Source organism: Bos indicus x Bos taurus, chromosome X, assembly GCF_003369695.1.
Source record: "Bos indicus x Bos taurus breed Angus x Brahman F1 hybrid chromosome X, Bos_hybrid_MaternalHap_v2.0, whole genome shotgun sequence".
Lineage (NCBI taxonomy): Eukaryota > Metazoa > Chordata > Mammalia > Artiodactyla > Bovidae > Bos > Bos indicus x Bos taurus.
Genome location: NC_040105.1, coordinates 65,104,792 through 65,119,261, shown reverse-complemented (window position 1 = coordinate 65,119,261; position 14,470 = coordinate 65,104,792). Strand labels below are relative to the sequence as shown.

At 36.3% G+C, this 14,470-nt stretch overlaps 1 protein-coding gene across 3 annotated transcripts in view; it reads right to left on the bottom strand.

The window, feature by feature from the left end:
* Positions 1 to 1,094: 1,094 nt before the first annotated feature.
* The window catches only part of OGT (O-linked N-acetylglucosamine (GlcNAc) transferase), a 42,434-nt gene continuing 29,058 nt past the window's right edge, over positions 1,095 to 14,470 (bottom strand). For 2 of the 3 annotated variants that reach the window (XM_027534858.1, XM_027534859.1), the window contains 4 exons: positions 13,878 to 14,030; positions 11,044 to 11,296; positions 10,677 to 10,800; positions 2,210 to 3,412 (listed from right to left, as the gene is read on the bottom strand). In XM_027534858.1, the coding sequence (XP_027390659.1) occupies positions 3,238 to 3,412; positions 10,677 to 10,800; positions 11,044 to 11,296; positions 13,878 to 14,030 (705 nt within the window). In that variant the 3' untranslated portion in view covers positions 2,210 to 3,237. Of the gene's footprint in view, positions 3,413 to 10,676; positions 10,801 to 11,043; positions 11,297 to 13,877; positions 14,031 to 14,470 lie in introns of all 3 variants that reach the window. The other variant, XM_027534857.1, reaches the window with a different exon arrangement.

Sequence of the window (14,470 nt, the reverse complement as noted above, 5' to 3'; positions counted from 1 at the left end):
AGACACGGTTCCAAACGTTTTATTTGGATTTAATCCTTACAGACACTTTTAAAAAGCAATGTTAGTACTCTCATTTTACAGCAATCAGTGGCTAAAAAGTGGCAAGGAGCTAGAATTCAAATTCCAGTAGCACTAATTTAGTCTGAAGCACCAAACTGCCTATCTACATATATAAAGGTACTTTCTGAGTTGATAAGAAATTGGGTTAAAAAAGGTTTATCATTATAACCTTATCTCTTACAAGAAACTTTCAATTTACCTCTATAAGCTGCTTCCATAAAATGAGGCTTACATAACTGTGTGCCTCAGAGGTTTGGGGAAAGAATCTGAACATTAGCTGTAGTTAATATTAAAAGGCACGTGCTTCAAGTAAAGAGTGGATTTAGGACTGGAATCAAATGACAAGTTACACAAGTTTATTCAAGGTACATAAACTCCTTTAGACTGGAGGCAGAAGGAGCTGAAGCAGACTGAAAATAACTGATGCAGATTCCTGATAAATAGTCAAGAGGGTGGTGGTAGGTATTTATGACTAAGTTACTGGATACCTTTCTTGTTCCATCTTCCAAGAAACAAACACCAACCTATATTAGGGCTTTAAGGGTTACAGTCCACAGAACTTAGGAGGTAAAGCACCAGATATTTTATTGGAAACAAATTCTTGTTTATATCTCTGTGAAAACAGGCACCTGAACAGCCTGTTCTGGTCCCTGATACATGGATATCCTCCTCCCTCATACCTGTGGTTGAGTTCAATCACCATACAAAGTGGGAAGGAACAGTCCACATAAAGAATGAGACTACAAGGGTAGATGAAGAAGCCAGAATGGTTATAAGCTAAACAGGAACAAGCACAAGTGAGTGCGCTGGGAGTCTCAGGCTTTCTCAATTCTTAATAGGTTATACACCAACCTCACCCATGCTCCACCACACATGGCTGAGAAAATGAAATAATTCTTACTATCATAGGGGCACTATAAAGAAATTTGGTCCTGTTGTTGCTGGGAACTGTTGAAATATAGATTTCATCATTGGAGGACCCTATTATTCCATCCAACGCTCAATTTAACAGAACACAAAATACATCAGCCATATTAAGGGCAAATCATTCATTTATTGTTTAAAGATTGCAAGACAACATCTGAATTTCTGTAGCACAATTTAAATGTTTTACTTCTTTGATAAAGCAGAGTATAATAGAAAAAAACAAGTAGTTTCCAGTAATATCTATATATCTATTCAGAAATAAGTCCTCCACAGACATGTTACCTGGAAACAAAAGCCTGTTACAATAAGCAAAACTTCAACCAGAGCGGCTACTTTTCGTGCCAGGAAAAGGTTCATCCCTATAGGAGGAATGATGTGCTATGTAAAATGGCTGTAAGGTCACAGCCTTGAGGGCACTGGAAGTATATTATCCTATTCCACATTAAGTAGCTTGGTGAATTTCAAACATCAATTTATCTGCAACCAAGCTGGCAACCTTTAACTGGTATCTTAATCAGATAAAAAATAAATTAAGAAATCCCTAAACTGATGTTCTTTCATTTACATTGTTAAAAGGTACACAAGTTCATTAACATGTAATTCTGGTTAGAATTACACTTGAGACTCTCTGCTCAGATTTTGGTTAATAGTATGAATCTTTCAGAAATTTCAGAAAGTTCTTATTAATCAATAATTTGTCAGCTAGGATACATTCAGGCATCAGCTGCAACTACAAAATAGGTGCACTGCCTCAGCACTTTGGAAAGACATTATAATCTAGAACACTACTAGCAGACAAAATATTACCTGTTACTGGATAGCATATGTGCAGTACAGCAAGACAAAAACATATATTCATATGTTGGCTTATTTAAGCCTCAAGCTCTCGATCCTTTGTTGAAATTCAATAATTTTATTCCTATGGTTTTTTAATACCAAAAAACTCAAGCTCCAGGAGAGCTAAAGTCTAATTTGTACTCCAAACCAAGTAGCAGTGCAGTTTGCTACTACTGAGGCTGAGTCCGAAAAGACTTCAGGATCAAGTCCAGAAGACAGTTATAACACACGATACCCTAGAAGGTCTGAAAAATAATTACTCATATACATTATCTGGTCCTTTTGAGCTTTTTTCCTATAACATGTTTTTGATGAAAGTTATTTAATGTATCAGAGATAACTGTGACTTACTGATCAAATATTTGAATACTTACCTGGGATTTCATTTCTGCTGAAAGAAATAGGAAGAACAGGACTCACTTTAAAAAAACAAACTTCAGAAATGAAGGTAAAAATATTATCACACATTATCACTTTTGGAAGCAGCATAGAGGGACAGTCAAAGGTAAAACACTGGTGAAATAGGTCAAGACTCTAGGCCAAGAAAACCTATATTATTATCATCAATGACAGTACCACAACTGTGCCCTTCATAATTAATAATCACTCCTAAGAATTTTCATTTGGCACCAGATGATATGTTTAAGAGAAACACTCTGGGAGGTTCTGAATCAGACTTGGTTTTGTTAGCCAAGTTACAGGAAAAATTTTAAAGTCGGGGGAGGGGAAGAAGGAACTAGGAAACAGACCAGGAAAAATATTAAGTCATCATCATCATCGTCATTGTCATCATCATCTAAACCAACAAAGCACTGATAGCTCCAGACATTATGTCAGACACTAAAACGACTGATATAGGCTCAAGTGGTTTATAAAACCTATAAAAAGACTACACCAGCAAAGTTCCCATTAATCCGTAGAGTTCAGAAACTAAAACAAGGAAAATTTAGCTTAAAACCTTATCTCAAGAGAATCATATACACTTCACATGAATAAAAATACCTGAAACCAAACATTTTTAAAAGCTCCAATACCCAAAATATAAAGAAAAAAATTAATTCAGAAGACTCATCAATCCATGGAATCACAAAACGGCTGGACAATCTCTCTCTCCCCTCCACACTATCCATCCCATGGAAGACCAAGGGAGATCAGACCTTCGAGACCTATGCACCACCTGGTTGCTGCAAAATCCTATGGAGACTCCTTGTGGAATAGCAGTTTCCCATCTCCTGTGTCTCTCCCTATCATGCAGGAAGCAAGTCTGGCTGTGCTATTGTATTATCATTATTTGTCACCCATCTGCAACATGATACCATACAGATAAGTAAAAAGTACATATCTAGTTCCCTTTCACCAGAAGGTTGAGGCTCAGGTATAGGGGTAATTCTCCTGTGTACATGGTGTCTTTATTTAGGCAGACTCAGTGACTTCAACAGGCTTAATCATGTGATCAGGTTTGTTGCCAGCTGCATAATGCTCCCACATCTGTAGATACAGCCTCTCTAGTTCCATTGTGTATTGTTTGGTGTTGAACAGGGGGCTAGATATTCTCTGCTTCCAGACTTTGCCACGAATTTTCTTCAAGCTGGATAATAAAAAGGAGCCAAGTTTATAAATCACAACAGAAACTCAGAACTAGCTCCCATAAATACCTAAACACCTCTGTGGTAAATTACATGGCCAAACTTATTTTTATAAGATTTTCTCTTCTGACTGGCCCACCATTACCTCAATGCTAAAAAAGTGAAAGGTCACGAATAACAAAATGTTAAACACCTATAATGGAGTTCACCCCCACATTCTGTGAAAAAATTTAATTCTTTCCTAAACAAGTATATCCAAGAGATACCATGCTTTCTCCATTCATCTTATTCCTACCTTTAAAATAAAAACAATTCTTGGCAAGGACACATATCTATTCCTATGTACTACTGGTTAGAATGTAAACTGCTTTACTCTTTCAATAAGCAATTTAGCAATGTGTCTGTTAGAACCATAAATGTTCATAACCGTTATGACCTATCAATAACCTTTTAAATCTATTCAAAAGAAATCATCAGAGATGCAGACACATCTGGCCATGCAAAGATGTTCACTGAAGCACCATTCACAATAGCTAAGGCACAAACAGATGGAAGTATTCATTTTATGAATATTTTAATGAAATAGGAAAACACTCCAGGGGGAAAATGCAATGTCTACTGCTATAATTTTCCCCTTGTACATGAACTGAGTTGGTTATTTAGATACAAAAAAAAGTGTTCCCAATAATAGTGGGGGATTTAATACCCCACTCACTCCTATGGGTAGATCAACCAAACAAAATTAGTAAGGAAACACAAGCTTTAAACTATACAATGGACCAGTTAGACCTAATTGCTATTTACAGGGTATTTCACCCCAAAATATTGGATTTCACCTTTTTCTCAAGTGCACATGGAACATTCTCCAAGATAGATCACATTCTGGGCCAAAAATCTAGCCTTGGCAAATTTTAAAAAATTGAAATCATTTCAAGTTTCTTTTTCTGATCACAATGTACATACCAACTACAGGGGAAAAAAACTATAAAAAAACAAACATATGGAGACTACACAACATGCTTCTGAATAATCAACAGATCATGGAAAAAATAAAAAAGGAAATCAAAATATGCATAGAAACAAATGAAAATTAAATCAAGACAACCAAAAATGTATGGGATTCAGTAAAATCCGTGATAAGAGGGAGGTTCATAGCAATACAAGCCTACCTCAAGAAAGAAGAAAAACATCAAATAAACAACCTAACTTTACACCTAAAGCAACTAGAAAAAGAAAAGAACAACCCCAAAGTTAGCAGAAGGAAAGAAATCATAAAAACCAGAGAAGAGGGCTTCCCTGGTGGCTCAGAGGTTAAAGCATCTGCCTCCAATGCGGGAGACCCGGGATCGATCCCTGGGTCGGGAAGATCCCCTGGAGAAGGAAATGATAACCCACTCCAGTATTCCTGCCTGGAGAATCCCATGGATGGAGAAGCCTGGTAGGCTACAGTCCATGGGGTCGCAAAGAGTTGGACACGACTGAGCAACTTAAAAAAAAAAAAAAAGAGAAGAAATAAGTGAAAAATTAATGAATGAGACTATAGCAAAGATCAACAAAACTAAAAGCTGGTTCTTTGAGAAGATAAATAAAATAGACAAACCATTAGCCAGACTCATCAAGGAAAAAAGGGAGAAGAATCAAATCAACAAAATCAGAAATGAAAATGGAGAAATCACAACAGACAACACAGAAATACAAAGAATCAGAAGAGACTACTATCAGCAACTATATGCCAATAAAATGGACAACTTGGAAGAAATGGACAAATTCTTAGAAAAGCACAACTTTCCAAAACTGAACCAGGAAGAAATAGAAAATCTTAACAGACCCATCACAAGCATGGAAATCGAAACTGTAATCAGAAATCTTTCAGCAAACAAAAGCCCAGGACCAGACGGCTTCACAGCTGAATTCTACCAAAAATTTAGAGAAGAGCTAACACCTATCCTACTCGAACTCTTCCAGAAAATTGCAGAGGAAGGTAAACTCCCAAACTCATTCTATGAGGCTACCATCACCCTAATCTAACACAACCAAAGATGCCACAAAAAAAACTACAAGCCAATATCACTGATGAACATAAATGCAAAAATACTCAACAAAATTCTAGCAAACAGAATCCAACAACATATTAAAAAGATCACACATCATGACTAAGTGGGCTTTATCCAGGGATGCAAGGATTTTTCAATATTTGCAAATCAATCAATATGATACACCATATTAACAAATTGAAAGATAAAAACCATATGATTATCTCAACAGATGCAGAGAAAGCCTTTGACAAAATTCAACACCCATTTATGATAAAAAAAACTCTCCAAAAACCAGGCACAGAAGGAACATACCTCAACATAATAAAAGCCATATACAACAAACCCACAGCAAACATTCTCAACAGCGAAAAATTGAAAAGCATTCCCTCTAAAATTAGGAACAAGACAAGGGTGCCCACTCTCACCACTACTATTCAATATAGTTTTGGAAGTCCTAGCCACAGCAACCAAACAAAAGAAATAAAAGGAATCCAGACTGGAAAAGAAGAAGTAAAACTCTGTTTGCAGATGACATGATACTCTACATAGAAAACCCTAAAGATACCACCAGAAAATTACTAGAATTCATTAATGAATTAAAGTTGCAGGATATAAAATTAATACAAAGAAATCCCTTGCATTCCTATACACTGCAATGTATATGAAAAAAGAGAGAAATTAAGGAAACAACCCCATTCTCCATTACAAAGAAAAGAGTAAAATACTTAAGAATAAATTTTACTAAATAAACAAAAGACCTATATATAGAAAACTATAAAACACTGATGAAAGAAATCAAAGATGACACAAATAGATGGAGAAATATACCACATTCATGGACTGGAAGAATCAATATAGTGAAAACGATTATACTACTCAAAGTAATCTATAAATTCAATGCAATCCCTATCAAGCTACCAATGGTATTTTTCATAGAACTAGAACAAATAATTTCAGTTTGTATGGAAACACAAAAAGTCTCGAATAGCCAAAGCAATCTTGGGAAAGAAGAACGGAACCGGAGGAATCAACCTTCCTGACTTCAGACTATACTACAAAACTACAGTCATCAGGACAGTATGGTACTGGTATAAAGACGGAAATATAGATCAATGGAACAAAATAGAAAGCCCAGAGAGAAAACCATGTACCTATGGACACCTTATCTTTGACAAAGGAGGCAAAAATATACAGTGGAGAAAAGACAATCTCTTCATCAAGTGGTGCTGGGAAAACTGGTCAACCATGTGTAAAAGAATGAAATTAGAACACTTTCTAACACCATACACAAAAACAAAATGAATTAAAGGTCTAAATGTAAGACCAGAAACTGTAAAATTCATAGAGTAAAACATAGGCAGAACACTCGGACATAAGTCACAGCAAGAGCCTCTATGACCCACTTCCCAGAGTAGTGGAAATAAAAACAAAAATAAACAGTATGGGACCTAATTAAACTTAAAAGCTTTTGCACAATAAAGGAAACTGTAAGCAAGGTGAAAAGGCATCTTCAGAATGAAGCAAAATGAAACAACTGCCAAAGAATTAATCTCCAAAATACACAAGTAGCTCATGAAGCTCAATACCAGAAAAATGAGCAACCCAATCAAAATGTGGGCCAAAGAACTAAACAGACATTTCTCCAATGAAGACATACAGATGGCTAATAATACATCAAAAGGTGCTCAACATCACTCATTACTAGAGAAATGCAAATCAAAACCACAGTGAAGTATCATCTCACGCCAGTCAGAATGGCTGCCATCAAAGTCTACAAACAATAAATGCTGGAGAGGGTGTGGAGAAAAGGGAACCCTCTTACACTGCTGGTGGGAAGGCAAACTGGTAACAGCCACTATGGAGAACAGTGTGGAGATTCCTTAAAAAACAGCAATTAGAACTGCCATCCGACCCAGAAATCCTACTGCTGGGCATACACACCAAGAAAACCACAACTGAAACACACATGTACCCCTATGTTCATTGCAGCACTGTTTACAATAGCTAGCACATGGAAGCAACCTAGATGTTCATCAGCAGGTGAATAGATTAGGAAGTTGTACATATACACAATGGAATATTACTCAGCTGTGAAAAAGAATGTATTTGAGTCTGTTCTAATAAGGTGGATGAAACTGGAGCCTATCATACAGAGTGAAGTCAGAAAGAGAAACTCCAATACTGTGTGTGTGTGTGTGTGTGTGTGTGTGTGTGTATATATATATATATATATATATATGGAATTTAGAAAGACAGTAATGACAATCCTATATTCAAGGACTTTTGCACTGTGTGGGAGAAGGTGAGTGTGGGATGATTTAAGAGAACAGCATTGAAATATGTATACTACTACATGTAAAATAGATGACCAATGCAAGTTTGATGCATGAAGCAGGGCACTCAAAGCTGGTGCTCTGGGACAACCCAGAGGGATGGCGTGGTAAGGGAGATGGGAGGGGGGTTCAGGATGGGAGGACACATGTGCACCCATGGCTGATTCATGTCAATGTATGGCAGAAATCACAATAGTGTAAAGTAATTATCCTCCAATTAAAATAAATTAATTTTTTAAAAAAGTGTTCCTAATATCACTTGTTCAGAAACAGGAAAAAAAATCAATTCTTCTGGGAACACAGGAAAGAATTCTCTCTCGATTCTTGTTCTGAATAAATCATTTGTCATGAAACTATTCTTATATAGAGACAATTATTACTTTAAAACCAGAAGGTGGAATACTCCTGAAGAGTTTTTTTTAATTAATTAAAATGTTATTTTATTGTTTGCTGTGCCAGAAACTAGTAAAATGGCTATGCATATCCATTGGCCTCAAACCAACCATAACCATATTAATGTTATCCTCCAAATAAAATTCTGAATCTCAGCAGAATGGTTAAACTGTGCTGCATCCATACACTGAAATATTACTCAGCAATAAAAGGGAATGAGTTACTGATATCAGCCAACAACATGGATGAATCTCAAAACATTATCCTGAGTGAGAAGCCTTCAGAGTACATAATGTATGATTCCATTTGTATGAGGTTCTAATAAGACTAAGTAAATTATGCGCACGCATGTGTGCGTGGTAAGTTGCTTCAGTCATGTCTGACTCTGCGACCCCATGGACTGTAGGCTCCTCTGTCTATGGGATTCTCCGGGCAAGAATACTGCAGTAGGTTGTCATGCCCTCCTCCAGGGGATCTTCCCAAGCCAGGGATCAGACCTGCATCTCTTACATCTCCTGCATTGCAGGCAGGTCCTTCACCACTAGTGCCACCTGGTAAGCCCCAAATAAACTACAGTGGAAAAAAATTCAAACTACTGGTTATCTCAGAGCTGGTGAGGTGGACCAACTGAGAAGGGGTATGAAGCAACCTTCTGGAGTGATGGTAATATGCTATATCTTGTTGGAGGTTTGGCTTATAAAGGTATTTCTCAAAACTCACTTCAGATTTGTGTATTCCAGTTGGGATTAACAGATACTATACACAGCATATACATACACACACATGTATATAGTATATAAAATAAACAAGGTTCTACTTTATAGCACAAGGAACTATATTCAAAATCCCATAATAAACCATAATGGAAAAGAAAATGAAAAACGTGTGTGTGTGTATAACTGAATCAATTCTGCTATACACCGGAAATACAATATTGTAAATCAACTACACTTCAATTAACAAAATTAATTAAAAAAAGATTTGTGCATTCCACTGTATTTAAATTTTACCTCAAAAGAGAAGCAAATATTAAACTCTTAATGATGTCCATTCTGAGGTAAAAACACTGATGTCCATAATTTACTTCAAATAAGATGGATTACTAAATGGGTATAGAAATAAATAGATGAAATATAAATAGATGAAATAAATGTGGTAAAAGTATAGAAGAATATTAGTGGTGGAAGCTAGGTGGTAAGTATGTGTTTATTATAAAACTGAAATTTTTCACAACAAAATCTTGGGGAAAAGCATTATTTATATGAAGTCAGCTAAGTTCCAAAAATGTAAAAAAAAAAAAATACACTCAATTATTTACTGTAGTTATCTCTGGGATGATGGACCTGAAGCTTCATATTTAATGCCCAGTCTCAAATTTTTCACTTATTTTTCTTAGCTGTATGTGATGTTCAATGGAGAAAATTTTGAAAATAAATAAATACTTAACATACATCTGTTGAATGCTTACTATGTACCAAGAACTGTTGTAAGTGCTTCACATGGAGGACCTTTTTAAAATCCTCACATCTCTGCAGGGTAGGTACTATCATTCATCCCCATTTTGCAGATGGAAAAACCAAGGCACATAAAGACTAACTTGTCCAAAGTCACAAAAATTATGAGAGCCTGGATTCAAACCCAGGAAATCTAACTCAAAGAGGGTGCTTCTTTAAGCTTCTACATAATATGCTACTTCTCAGAAAAACAAAAAGAAAAAAAAATCACCCATAATACCCAAAGAAAAATCTCATTTAAGTAATACACTATTTTATTGTATGGATAAAGCATCATTTATCTAAGCATTTAAGTTGTACCTGGATATTATTAGGGTCAAAGAGTCAGCTTTTTTTTTTTAAGCTTTAAAACGATTGCACCAATTTATTTACCAATGTATGAAAAGGCCAGCACCTCAATGCTCCCTCATCATTTGTATCATATTAAGTCTTAGACTTTATAGTCAAATAATGGGTATACCTCAGTGTTATTTTATTTCTACTAGGGAATTCCCTTGTAGTTCAGTGGTTAGGCCTCTGCACTTACCCTGCCCAAGGGCATGGGTTCAGTTCCTGGCCAGGGAACTAAGATCCTGCAAGCAGCATGGCACAGCCAAGAAATAAATATATACATAAATATTTATTTGTACGACAGAGGCTGAAACTTTTTCCTATTAACTATTTGATTTTCTACTTTGGTCAGTTGTCATTTCCTTGTTTACTTTCCTATTAAGGGATTTAAAATGTAAAATTCTTCAGTCTTTATATACTGGCAATCCAGTGGTTAAGACTCCACACTTCCAACTGCAGGGGGCAAGGCATTCCTCACAGCACAGCCAAAATAAATAAATTAAATAAAAAAGAAAAAGTTCTTATCTCATCCAGAGAGCATACAACTAATTCACATATTTTATATTACCCTTATTTTATGATTTCACACCTAAATTCTCTCTAAATTTTCCTTATTTCCTTCACTATACCATATAATTTTTCATGGAAAAGTTTACTTACTATTCTAGATCAGTCCCCAGCTTCACAGCTATGTCTTCATATTCTTGTCTATTTTTAGCAATAAGCTCAAGACAACCTAAACAAGTGAGCTGGGAAGCCGCAACTCGAGAAGCAAGAGTCTCTCCTGCAGTAAAAAAAGATAATAATTGCACATCTGAGAACACAAATAGCACACAGTTATTAATGTTATTTATGTTTAAATATCCAAAAAAAAATAAATATCCACACAATGCAGATGAGGCATGTTCAGACCTCAACAAGTCTCATTTTCTATCATTTTGCCCTAAATATTGCTTCTAGTACATATGATTTCACCTGGAAGTGTTTCTTCCAAGGAGATTTTAAAAAGAATAAGGAAGCAACTCACCTGGCATAGTCACCATGGGTGTCCCTGCCCAGAGAACATCCATCCCTGTGGTGTGCCCATTACAAAGGGGAGTGTCTAGACAGACATCAGCCAGCTGGCCTCTCCGGACATGTTCCTCTTTAGGAGCAACAGGTGAAAAAATGATACGGTTCTGAGGAAGTCCCATATTCTGTGCATACTGTTGAATATTAGGTTCTCCTACTGCTGGAAAACGTAACAGCCACAGTACACTATTGGGAACACGCTTCAGTATCTAAAATAGGGAAAATAAGAATAAGTATTAATAGCTCTGCCCTTCTCAAGAAAGGCTCCCATAAATTTCTAGTAATTCTACCATATACCGTACTCTATGCTTTTCACCCAGAAAGCAGCCTACTGTGAACTTAAGTTTTTCTTTCACATAGATGAATTAGATCAACTGGGTTATAGTGTTCTGCTTAGCTGTCCCCAAACACAGTTCAAAGAAACAGGAGACTGATGCAAGAAGCACAAAACAAGTAACTAATTAGAATAATCTGAGGCAGCTATGTCCTGTGGAAACTGATACTAGGAGTGGTTTTTGTCCACAAGATAGGAATTTTTCATTTCAACTTTCAAATTCCCCAGCATGGTACAACAAACGAAGTTAGCTCACATTTGCCAAACTTTATTTGCACAATCTAGATCAGGGGTCGGCAGATTTTTTTCTGTAAAGGACCAGAGAGCAAATATTTTTGCTTTTGATGCCAGCATGGACTCTGTCATAACTATTCAATTCTGCCCTCGTCACTGGAAAGCAGCCACAGACAATATGTAAATTAGTAGGCACAGCTGTGTGTCAATAAAATTTTATTTACAAAAACAAGCAGTTGGGACTTTCCTGGCAGTCCAGTGGTTATTAAGACTGCTTCTACCATAGGGGGTGTGTGTTTGATCCCTGATTGGGGAACTAAAATCTGGCATGCCTCACATTGTGACCAAAAACAAACCAAAAAAACAAACAAACAAAACAAGAACAAGCAGAGGACTGGATCTGGCCCAAAGGCCACAGTTTGTCAACCTGATTTAGATCTACATCTATTCAATTAAGTTCACCATCCCTTCACTGAAAGTCATGAGAACAGACAGATTTCAGAATTTAGAGTATTTCAGATTTTTAAAAAGTAGTACAGTAAGTATAGTGTGGAGATTCCTTAAGAAACTGGAAACAGAACTGCCTTATGATCCAGCAATCCCACTGCTGGGCATACACACTGAGGAAACCAGAAGGGAAAGAGACACGTGTACCCCAATGTTCACTGCAGCACTGTTTATAATAGCCAGGACATGGAAGCAACCTAGATGTCCATCAGATGAATGGATAAGAAAGCTGTGGTACATATACACAATGGAGTATTACTCAGCCATTAAAAAGAATACATTTGAATCAGTTCTAATGAGGTGGATGAAACTGGAGCCTATTATACAGAGTGAAGCAAGTCAGAAAGAAAAACACCAGTACAGTATACTAACACATATATATGGAATTTAGAAAATGCTAACAATAACCCTGTGTACGAGATAGCAAAAGAGACACTGATATATAGAACAGTCTTATGGACTCTGTTGCAGAGGGAGAGGGTGGGAAGATTTGGGAGAATGGCATGGAAACATGTATAATATCATGTATGAAACAAATCGCCAGTCCAGGTTCGATGCATGATACTGGATGCTTGGGGCTAGTGCACTGGGATGACCCAGAGGGATGGTAATGGGGAGGGAGGAGGGTTCAGGATGGGGAACACATGTATACCTGTGGCGGATTCATTTTGATATTTGGCAAAACTAATACAATATTGTAAAGTTTAAAAATAAAATAAAATTTTAAAAAAAATTGTAAAAAAAAAAAATTACATAATGTACTCAGCAGCAACTTCCTGTAAACAAACATTAATATCTTTCCATCAAGATGCAGGAATATTCATACTAAATGGAATAAAATAAAGAATCATAGCTTAACATCATTTCAGGCAGTTTTGCTACCAAATAAATTACCGCAAACTTATGAACATGTTTTTGGTTTTCAGGTTTTTTGAAATGGGGAAGTGAAGACTAAGGGATAGTAAACCTGAACTCATCTGCTTCCTCTTCTCCTCCACCCTCCCTCCTCCTTTAAAGAAAAACAAAACAGACCAAAAAACGCAAATATTGATCAGAAAAAAAGTCAACCAAGAATTATCTCCATTTTAGCTCTATGGAATAAAAGCCAGATATGGATAGCAAAGTTAAGAACCTTCAGAAGTCCTGCTTACACGAAATGGTACGATGAAATGACTGATAGGTAATGGCATAAACCAATTCCTTCCTAGTTTTAATTCTACAATATTCCAAGAATGCTACTAAACACGGATGAATATACATTAATAGCTTTACTATCAGCTTAGACCATGAGTTGGCAAATATAGCCTATGAGCCAAATCAGACATATCTCACGTATTGCCCACTTTCGTAAATAAAAATTTATTGGAACATACCTACGCTCATTCATTTACATAAGTATGGTGTTTTCCTGTTACAATGGCAGAACTGAGTAGATATGACAGATAGTATGGACTGAGAAACCAAAAATATTTACCACTTGGCCTGAAGAAGTTTGCTTTTAAACACGTAAATTTTAAAAGTTCATAATGTGATATTTAGACACATGAAAGAAAATTAAAAACTGCTGAAATCTACAGCTCTTTTGAAAATTAGACATGAGAACAATAGTTCCTGAATGGGGGTGGGGGAGGGGCAGGCAGCCTCAGCAAGACGGCCTATATACAGAATCTTTTCTAGAATCTCTAGACATTAATAATGAATCTACACATACTCACATTTGCCCACATCTGCAAAGTGGAAGGGTCAATTTTATATAACTGATTAAAGTTACAGTACACAATGGCATCTTCCGGTAACCCATACTGAGAACGTGTGGTTACAATAATGGTACGAGGAACCTCTTCTCCAGTGGCAGCCTTATTGTTGATCTACAACAAGAAAAAGAATATGATGATTATACTTAAAGTCAACATACTCCAATATCTTTCAATCAATAAAGAATCCTTATGATGCAAAGTGGTATAACCATTAAAAGTCATATAACTAAACTACAATGGGAAAATATTTGTGACACATTAAGTTAAAGGAAAAAAGTTAGGGCACTATCTTAATTTGGGGTGGACTGCACTATGAAACATCTCACTCTAGCCAAAGAGTTCTCTTCAAAATCCTATAAATCCAACAGCAAGCTTCTTCTCACTCTTTTCTTCATGAATGAAATGTCCTTTTCAAAGTCACATCCACCTTTCAGGACTAAACTTCAGTTACCAAACAATCTCTGTAAAAGTGCCTTGCCTCACCACTATTTCTGAGCATCTATATACATAATTATAGTCTTATCTTGCAATTCCCACATATCTGGGGACTA